Source organism: Fringilla coelebs (assembly GCF_963513975.1).
Source record: "Fringilla coelebs genome assembly, chromosome: 1".
NCBI lineage: Eukaryota > Metazoa > Chordata > Aves > Passeriformes > Fringillidae > Fringilla > Fringilla coelebs.
In genome coordinates, this window is record NC_140028.1 from 10,101,289 (window position 1) to 10,111,556 (window position 10,268).

At 39.9% G+C, this 10,268-nt stretch overlaps 1 protein-coding gene across 1 annotated transcript in view; it reads left to right on the forward strand.

Moving 5' to 3' along the window:
* The window catches only part of ADCY8 (adenylate cyclase 8), a gene marked incomplete at its 3' end in the record, with an annotated part of 115,986 nt that extends 108,798 nt beyond the window's left edge, over positions 1-7,188 (forward strand). The window contains exons 16-18 of the mRNA XM_084208275.1: positions 3,563-3,655; positions 5,821-5,935; positions 6,701-7,188. Of these exons, the coding sequence (XP_084064401.1) occupies positions 3,563-3,655; positions 5,821-5,935; positions 6,701-7,188 (696 nt within the window). The remainder of the gene's footprint in view (positions 1-3,562; positions 3,656-5,820; positions 5,936-6,700) is intronic.
* Positions 7,189-10,268: the final 3,080 nt, after the last annotated feature.

A 10,268-nucleotide genomic window follows, 5' to 3' on the forward strand; every position in this document is an offset into this window, starting at 1 on the left:
CCAAGCTTGCCTGCTGTTCCAATAGGGCCCTGGGAGGAAAATGCAGATGTGCAGCTCGAGAGCAGAATGGCTCTGATATCTGTGGGGGAACTCTGCAAGTGGTCACCTCTGGAGAGATACCCTGGTGTAGAAATCTTAGCAAGCAGTGTAAGACACGGCCACCTGATGCCATTTGATACATCCTGGGTGATTTGGGATACCCACAGGGGACTGTCAGCTCCCACTCTGCATTGCCAGGAAATTCATGCTCTGGAGCAGGCCACGGGAGCTGTTCAAGGCGAGAGTACACTAGATTTCACTGGACATACATGTTTAGACAACTAAATAGAGTTCCTAAGCTCAGATCACATTCTACACTGCCAATTGTCTCTTTTCCTTACAGAGATAAACTATTAGAGATGATCTGTCTGCAGGGCCAAAATGATGCTTCTGAATGGAAACCATGGTAAAAATACAAATTTACCTGGTCTGGAAAATGTGATAGGTATAAGAGAAAGAAATCTGGGTTATTTCTTCTTTTTAGAGGGTTTTCCTTGTTAATGCAACACAGGAAGGTTACAGTCTGGATCTGTTACTTTGCTTTCCATGTAATAGAACTATGTTAGGGAGACAAAGCCAGTTACAAAAAAATAGTAAATGAACAGTGAATATTGGAACAGAACCTGTTAGTGACATCTGCAGGGGGTAGGTACAGAGGAGTCAGATTGTGGGGAGTGGGAGAATGTGGCCCAGAAGTGAGTTTTGCAGAATAGGTGGTTGACTATTGTCAAAATACAGACTTTACTCAGTTTTGTTTTTCCCCTCATGGTTCACAAATTTTTTGACTTCCAAATTATACAGTCTTCCTGCTAGCTGAGGCAGAACAGGAGGTGCTAATTTCTGGACTGACAAAAAGAAACAAATATTAACATTGAAAACCTACCTTTTATAGTTACTTACTTTTTATATGACTGTAGTTCTAAAACATATACAGGGCTAAACTCCCTTTCTTAGAGATGTTAGACCAAAAAATTAACATTGTAACATTTCTGCAGACGTTATGAGTCGTAAAGGAATTTTTTTAATGTAATATTCTTTCTAGGCTATTTAATCTGTCATTTATGTATGTTAATGTTACAGCTGGGCTTTGTGTTTTCAGAAGAGCTTTCTTGTTCACAGATTCTTTTCTTTTCTTGCATTTTATTTATCCTGCAGTAATTTACATAGTGTATATCCCAACAGATATTAATATATGATGTTGCCACAAGCAGAGGTTTCAACAGAACACTAGATCCTGCTTTCAGATTTTGATTACTTTGCAGTTGTGTGCTATGTCCTGCAATATTCTTTTTTGTACAATTTTGTACATGTGATCCCAGGGTCTGACCTCCACCCAACCTTGGCTGCACATGAATTGCAGCATCAAGCCATTAGTTTCTTTTTAGATACAAACCACATTCTAGTGTTTGAAAATGTGTCCCTGGACTATCATGTTAAATTAGCAGCCTATATAAAATGTTTCTACAAATGGCTGCTGATTTAGGACTGAGCTGGAATATCTTTCCCCAGTATCAAAATCCATCATCCTGTCACACCGTGAAGAAAGTGATTAGTAAATAGACCATTATTTGAAGAAGGGAAGAATCTACTGAACAGACCATATAAAGGAGGGGAAAAAAGATGCAAACAGGAGATTTGGAAACAATAATGAAGGAGGGAAAAACCCATAACTTGGGATAATTTTTTCTAAATTGCACCACCAATGCCATCAGCCAATGTTTTTTTCTTTCCAAAAAAGGGTAAATTTAGATATTTATTATACATTTTAAATTAGTGTGCTATTTGCTGTTGCTTCCAGCAACCATCTGGAAATGAAAATATGGACTGTTTTGAAGCAAGACCATTTTCTCCCCTTGCTCAAACACATGGTGCTCTCAGACTGCTCACAGAGGCAGAGCTACAAGAAACAATCGTTTTCTTTAAGAGAGCAGTTGGAAGAGCTGCCCTTGTAAGAGAGAAAGGTACACAATGGACTGTTCTGGCAGTTTGCAGAAAAATGAAAAGCAGGTCAAGTCTTTGGACTTTCCTGGCTTGGACTGGAGCCATTAACCATATGGCTTTGTATTCCCTATGTGGAACGCTGTGCAGCCTCCCTTTGGAGACAGATGGTGCCATATCTGCGCACCAACAGCAAAGCTCCCGGGCCCTGGCGCTCCAGCTGGGGTTACTTCAGGGGCAGGGGATATTTCATGTTCTGCCTTTGGTTGGTTTCTCCTTTTAAATGAAATAATCCCTTTAGCGGACAGGAAATTCCAACCCACAAGAGGGAAAAAAGAATGAAGAGTGTAGAAAAAGAAAGGAGAAAAATATTTTGTTATTTTTGTTATTTTGCCTGACCACAAAACCACTTTTTTCCATTTGAACCCCAACAAAATTGAGCCTTTAGAATTGAAAGTTTGAAATTCTTTTTCTTGGTAAAGTGTTTTTTTTCCTCCCATGACCTCGTAACCATATTGATCCCTAAATTTATTAAATACCATACACCTTACCACAAAGTGTCACAGGGTATTTGGCATTAACACCAGCAACCAACATTTTCCTGTGATGAAGTGATTAATGCCCATATCCCATATTCTGTTGTCACTGATAGAATCCACATCCTGGACTCTGCTAAGTCTTTCAAGGAATACAAAGCTCTGGCTTCTATTTCATGGAAAGTCTTAAGCTAAACCATAAATATGGACTTGGAATAGGGACCAAACTTTCACTCCCACTTCATTCAGTGCTTTAGTCACTCAGCTAAATTTTTTCTTTCTCTTCCAGATTTTCAATCTGACACACCCACAGCAATAGCAAATCCCAAATACATGCAGGGATTTACCATTTCCCACTGGTTCTTGGAATTTTTGTTAGAAGAGGAAAATACATAAATGTATAGGTTGAGTGATGCAATGGACACACTGGTGTCCACTCTGACCCTAAGCAGGGGGAAGCAGAGGATATAAGAGGACTTGGTGTCTTACAGGATTTCTTTGCAGGCATCTACCTCCATCCATTGACTGTGTATGGAATGGTTTGGGTCAGAAGATCATCTCATTCCAAAACCCCCTGCCATGGTCAGGGACACCTTCAGCTGGGCCAGGTTGCTCAGAGCCCCAGCCAGCCTGGTCTTGAATATTTCTCTCATCACCATAATTGTTGCTGTAGCAGCACTTACTTTGCAAACTGAGTTCCTCCAGTAGAGTTTTAGGAACATTTTTAGGTGATCAAGTCTTCTATTCACATATACAGGGAGTTTGTCTTCACTAATATTCAGTGATCATACCTCAGGAAATGCAGGACTTGGATGCATTTCTCTTAAGCTGGAGTATGCATGTCTCATATTATCAGTGTGGAATTTACCAAACAGCCCTCAGTGAGTAGATGATGTTCCAGAGTTCCAGATCAGTGTTCCCCAGGACCCAGAATAAATTGTGTGCCATGATGGACTGGAAAGTGTAAAGATACATCTTCACATCTTTAGAAGTATTTTGTGTTAGGCATTACAGAAGTAACAGTATTTTTCTTTTTACATATGTATTAGTTACTAGGTGAAGAGAGATTTCAAGATATTGAAAAAATTAAAACAATTGGCAGCACGTACATGGCCGTGTCAGGATTGTCGCCTGAAAAGCAGGTAAGAGGATAATTTTCTTTAAGAAGTAAAACTTGTGATTATTCTGACCATTCATATTCAAAAATATAAGTGTTATCTTTATGTTGTTCATAAAACTTGTTTTGCTAAAATAAAATAGACATTTGGGGCTTCTGGCAGAGAGCAGTTGCACTTCTTGATGAATTGAAATGCCATCTTGTGCTTGGAACAAGAACCATATGGATTCTTTCCTCAAATTTAGGTTTATAGAAGAAAAAAAATTTCCTTCAGACACACCAATGTGAATCAAGATCAGGTCTATCAATATCTTCAGACATACTCTAAAGCCACCTCAGTAAGTCAGGAACCTGACTAACAACCTCCAAAAACTGATGAAGAGAGAGGATCTATTAACTGACAGCATACTTATGCATACTTAACTGACAGCATACTCATGCTGTATTTATAGCATTTATACTTTTTTTGCACACAGCATGTCTACAGACAGCATGATAACTACACATCAAAAAGAAAACAGGTCATTGGTTCAACTGAAGAACAAGCAAACCAAGCTGAGGGGATAAATTGTCACAGAGGACACATGCACAGTCACAGCCATAAACCTCACATGTCATATGAGAGAAATCCATTCATAATTCCACCCAAGAATTTGCCTGGAAACAAATTAGATAAGGCTCTAAAATACATCCAGAGAGAAGTCATCTGTTGCTGAAATCTGTTTTTTTGGCAACTGATGCTAGTCCCCAGGAAGAGCAGCACAAAAGGGGTGCAGTGCCCCTAGTTGGTCACAGGCTGGGAATCAGATTTACCTACACTGATCACAACTTCTGAAAAGTAGCAGCCAGATTATCATGAGCTTTATAAACCAGAAAATTTTCACTGTTTGTTAAGAATACATTATAAAACTGCGGAGTGTAACTAGCTGAGCATCTCCCACCTACAGAGTAACAAGTGAAGCTGACAGCTAGAAATCCATAAAACTAGATATGCATGGGATTTTTGATTGTCAAAATGCTTCTGTGTAGACATGAGCAAAGAAGGATAGAGCACCAGGGAGATAGTTGGCTATAGCTACACAGCTCCTAATCACTTCCTTTAACTCTAGATGGGGATAAAAATTCAAAGGGAGAAAAGCTTTATTGCCTTTCCAAGACTGATTAACTCATCTCTTTTCTTGAACTATAATAGCTTAATGGAATTTTAATGGATGTTTTAAATATACTTGTCATACGTACATGTCTGCCACCTTGTCAGCACCTAAGAGGTGCAGGCTGCTGAGGGAGGTTGGCATGCTGAGAACAGAGCCAGTTAAGGATAAGGACCAAGCATGGTGTGAACAGAGCAGGGTGATGCCAAGGAGAGGTTCATGTTCAGTATTAAACACACAGGATGATGAAAACTGCAAAGGGCTGGACTGCATCACCCAGGGAGAGGCTTACAATCCTTTGTACTATGAACTGGAAATTTGAAGAAGGAATTGCCTTGCTTAAGAACGATGAGAAGACATCATAAAATCATTGGGCCAAACCCACAGTCATCTGTTCTGTTGGTGTTCTGGGAAGACTAAAACTCACTGCTGGTCCCCATCTGTACATTGACTGCTTTGTGGGAATGTAAGGGAAGGAGCAGGGAGTGACTTGCCCACCTAAGCAAAGGCAATTAATGAGCTACAGAAGAGCCTTTTCTCTCTCCCCTAAGCAACCCTAGATTGCCTGGCTTGCCCTGTTCCTGTCATCATTACATCTCTGAGAGCACTAGAATTTATGATTTTCCTGGGTGACAGTTTCAGCAAAGGAGAATTACACATCCCTCACTTCTTTCATTCCACTTCATGCTTCTGTGGGTCATCCCTTGTTCTTACTAGATTTTGACCCCTGAGTCTGAGCAATCTCAGTCCTCTCTATACTTTCTTTCTCATCCTTAGACATGCTCTACATGCTCCATTAATTCTCATCATTGCCCGATTGTTGACAGAAAGTTACTTTCTCTGGCCCTTTCAGCTTTTCCCTATCCAGTTATACAAGTGTAACAGAGTGGGAAGCATTACTATTAACAGGCAGTGTGCCTCTCTTTCATCTAGAAAGAGGCTAGACTCCAAAGGCAAACCCTTGGTACTTGTAGAGATGGGTAGCAGCTGGGCAAATGAAAAGCTTTACTCACATATTAGTGTACAACTTTTTCCTCAGCAATGTGAAGACAAATGGGGACATTTGTGTGCTCTGGCTGACTTCTCCATAGCTCTGAATGAAAGCATACAGGAGATCAACAAGCATTCCTTCAACAACTTTGAACTCCGGATTGGTAAGCATGGTTCGAACACCAGAGTAAAAATGAGCTTTTATCTGCAAGGCTGTGACTCCCCTGAGTGCACCCCAGTAACATTGCAAGGACATGCACAATTTAGAAGAGTCCAAATACTGTCTCCTCTGTTTTCAAATTGATTTCATCCCAGGCAAAGTCAGAAATATGAAATACTCCATTTGCAGAATATAGGGCCTGGTTTGGGGATTGGAGGAGTTCAGCATTTCAGTGAATTGTGAATGGGGAACAAAATTAATTTACTGTCTTTAGTAAGTCTGGTACTAAGAACCCATAGATATAACACAGAAAGTGAGCAAGACAACCTAGATCCAGCACCAACACGGATACTCACACAGTCTCTAATTAATCTCCTGGCATATTATTATTCTTCAATAAAAAAAGTAGTTTCTCCGAAACCCTGGGAGTAGCACTTCCTTTTTGCGTAAAAATTTAATTCCATCACTGAATAAGTTTTCAGGAGCTTTGGCAACAATGTGCAGAATACAGATGACACAAAAGTATTATGATTCCACTGACAAGGGTGTTTCAGGAAATAAAGATGTTGATATCACTTTTCAAGTTTTATAGCATTGCCAGATTTTTTTGTTTAATTTCTTTAAATATGCATGTCTTTCTTAAGCCTGGAGATAAGTGTATCTGAGCCAGGCTTTACCTGGTTCTTAAGTGCAAATATGAATTTTAGTCATTTTTGTATATAGTTTATCTTCTCTTTTTTTTTCTTTATTTTTTTTTTATTTTATTTAGGGATTAGCCATGGCTCTGTTGTAGCAGGAGTAATCGGTGCTAAGAAACCCCAGTACGATATCTGGGGCAAAACAGTGAATTTGGCAAGTCGAATGGACAGCACAGGTGTTAGTGACAGAATACAAGTGCCTGAAGAAACGTATCTGATCCTGAAGGACCGGGGCTTTGCCTTCGACTACCGTGGAGAAATTTATGTCAAAGGTATCAGTGAACAGGAAGGAAAAATCAAAACATATTTTCTTCTAGGAAGAGTTCAACCAAATCCTCTAATCTTACAACCAAGAAAACTGACTGGACAGTATTCGTTAGCAGCTGTTGTATTAGGACTTGTACAGTCTCTTAACAGGCAAAAACAGAAACAAATTCTTAATGAGAACAATAACTCTGGAATCATAAAAGGACATTACAACCGGAGGACTTTGCTCACTCCCGGTGGATCTGAGGCAGCAGCCCAAGCAGAGGGGGCTGACAAAACTGAATTGCCATAATCAACATTGTTTGTGGGGTTGTTTTTGTATTTCTTTTATATATAAAAATAAATATACAAATAAAAAGGGTTTAATTTTTTTTAGAAGGAGTTTGACTTTTTTTTTTTTTTACTGGTGTGATATTTTGATGAGATTCAAATCCTATATTTTAACAAATGGTGCCAGCGTCTCTCCTCAACCACCTGTGGTTAACCTCCAAACATCCAGACATAGTAGGTGTAGGCCACCACTCAGCTGTATCATCTGCCTGCAGAAAGGGGCAAAAAATAAACCCCTCACTGGAGGGATTTAGGACATGAATTGTACAGGGAGTTAATGATAGCAAAAGGAGGAAATACTGTCCACATTTTCAGATGAAAGCAAAACAAAAGTGAGTAGGTTCCTCTCACCTTTACTTGCCTTCAAGTAGATTTGTATAATCTAAAGTATTTATACAATCTAAGGTATATTTATACAATCTAAAGCCTTGTCCCCGTAACTACAGGAAAAATATTGACAATACAGCCAAAGGATTCCAAGGTGTGTCATCCTCCCAGGTATGAGGGTCTGGAAGACAGAAGGGATGAATCTTGTCCTAAACTCAGTGATTTCATTGATTTCACTCTTAAAATAGACAAAGGCATCCTCCTCAAGTTGGGTGACTACACTGTAGATAAACTCTGTGTTGGTGTCCTCCTGACCTCTTGCACCCAAGGCAGGAAGTCAAGGCTCTCTTGTGGGCACTGTCACGTCCATCAGTCCTGTTTGGAGGGCTCAAACACACTCTGGTGTCTTGACTGGCACACAGACAAACAGACAACAGAGCTACACCTTGAGTGACATGTCTGCTGAATCAATTGTATGGCCAAGAAACAAATCAGATTCTCTGGTGTCGTTCTCCAGAGCTTAGCTCTTAGCCCTGTCTCCAGTCTGAGTTGTCACCAAAACAAGGCTGTAAAATGAGTGCATGTTGAAGTACAGTAGGAAACAAAACTCACTGCTAAGCTCCCACTCAGATGCCCCAAGATGAGGGGAAACCAAGACTGAGAATACCCTAAATTATTTGTGTGCCAGCACAGACAGTCCTACAAGATGCTACAAGGGCACAACTCAGTGCTACAAGCCCTGCACCAAAAGGAGGTTAACTTTTTGGGGGCTGGCTAATCAACTTCACCTTGGAAAGAGTAAATATATAGCCCAGGTTTATGCTCTTGTGCCATGATTCACACCAGGCTGTAAAGTGCATGAAACCTCTCATCAAGTCTGTTCTCTAAGGAGCTGGGTTTGTTGCAGTAAATATTATCTTTAAAGTAAATCTCAGATGGAAGAGCAGAACCTGTAATCACACAGCAATCCCCAGATGAACCACACTCAAACAGTACAGGGTAACATACAGATTCTTTGTAAATACAGATTTGCTTTGTGCAGGCTGCTGTTAACTGGCCCTTAATAAAAATTGGGGATTCTTACAAGCACTGCTGCTGGATTAGCCTCATTTTTAGAAGATGGCCAACTTGGCTAGAACATCCTGACTAATATATTTTAGAAGACACTACAGATTACTAAAAAAATACCAAAAGATGAAAGCATTTAATTGTAATGAAGTAAAAAACCATGAGTTTCATTGCAAAGTGACCCAATGAATGGGTTTTAGGGCAATGTTTTGTCAGCAAAGTGCCATATACTGAAATAGAAAATAAGAAAGACAAGTAAATTCCACCGAAAGTTGTAAGACTGAATAGTGGGTCTGAGGAGAGAAAGCAATGAGTGTTCTGAAATGTTATACCCAGTGATATTTCTACCAGTAACTGAGCTCTCATTCCAAATGTATTATTCCTTTTAGTCCCCACAAATATCACTTTTATGCCATGCATGGAATGTCAAACCCTTCAGCTCACCTGGGCAAGTGCTGATACTGCAGGACATGAAGACATGGAATTGATGACATCTGAAGCATTTAAATTAATTTCATATTTACAGTGGTATTTCAGGCACTAAATAAGGAAGCTTTGGCTTTTAAAAACAGTTTGTTAACAGCTGTCCTCTACTTAACAGCTTTTTTTTTCTGTGCTGGAAGGGTTCACTTCTCCTGGTCCTCTAAATGTTTAATTCTTGCTAATTGCCCAGCTGAACTGATTTCTAATTCTCACCACCTCTGCAATGACAATCCACAGTGAGGGGAAGGTGCTAACTGTATAACAGGGTTGGGGACTGGAGTTATGAGGGCAACTCCACTGCTCCTTAGCACAGCCCCAAATTTCCTGCTCCTTATCAGAGACACAGATGTCTTTCTCTGTAATTCCTCTCAAAATCCCCATTAGCATAACTGTGTTCCCAAGAAAGATTCCTGGCTAGTGAAGCCTGAGTCCATGTTGACCAGATAAAATTTTGCTAAATCAGCTCATTGCTGTTAAATCAGCTCATTGCCATGAGCAGTTATTTAGTGAGGAATTTCAATTGTTCCTGTAGCAGGTACATCTCTGCATTAGACTATTTTTCTACACTTGCTGGCTATTTGTCACCCCAGCAATTTCACTGTTTGTTCCTTTTCAAATGTGGTGACCTTATAGGTTCAGCAATGTTATTTCTCATTGTAGCATTTGTTTTCTGTGGAGCACAGCTATTATTTATGGTCTCAGTCTGCTTGTTGTACTCCAAGACTTTATGGAACTGTTAGTGTAGTCAGCTTTCTCTCACAAGCATCTTCAGGGTTTCTTGTTCATAAAGGATAGAATTGCTCACACAAGGACCCATAAACCAAACACCTAGTAATTATCCCTTGAAACAGGGATGCCTGGGTTAACAAAAGCAAAGTGCCTTGATATCATAACACTTCAGCCAAAGAGGCTAGCAAATATTAAGGACTGTCATAGATTTTCCCTATTAGGAGAAGAAAGCCTTGGCAAAATTTGACTATACTCTTTGATGTCACCTTATTCCTTTCTACAAATGTGGTCTACACAGAAACAAACAGTAGCAGGCTGCTTCATCAGGAATTCTCAGTTCCTCTCACAAGCTCCATGTCAGGAGCTCTTAAATGATTTCTAAACAAACAGGCTGAAAACCACAGCTTTCTTCTCTGAAAAGCAATGTACAATCAA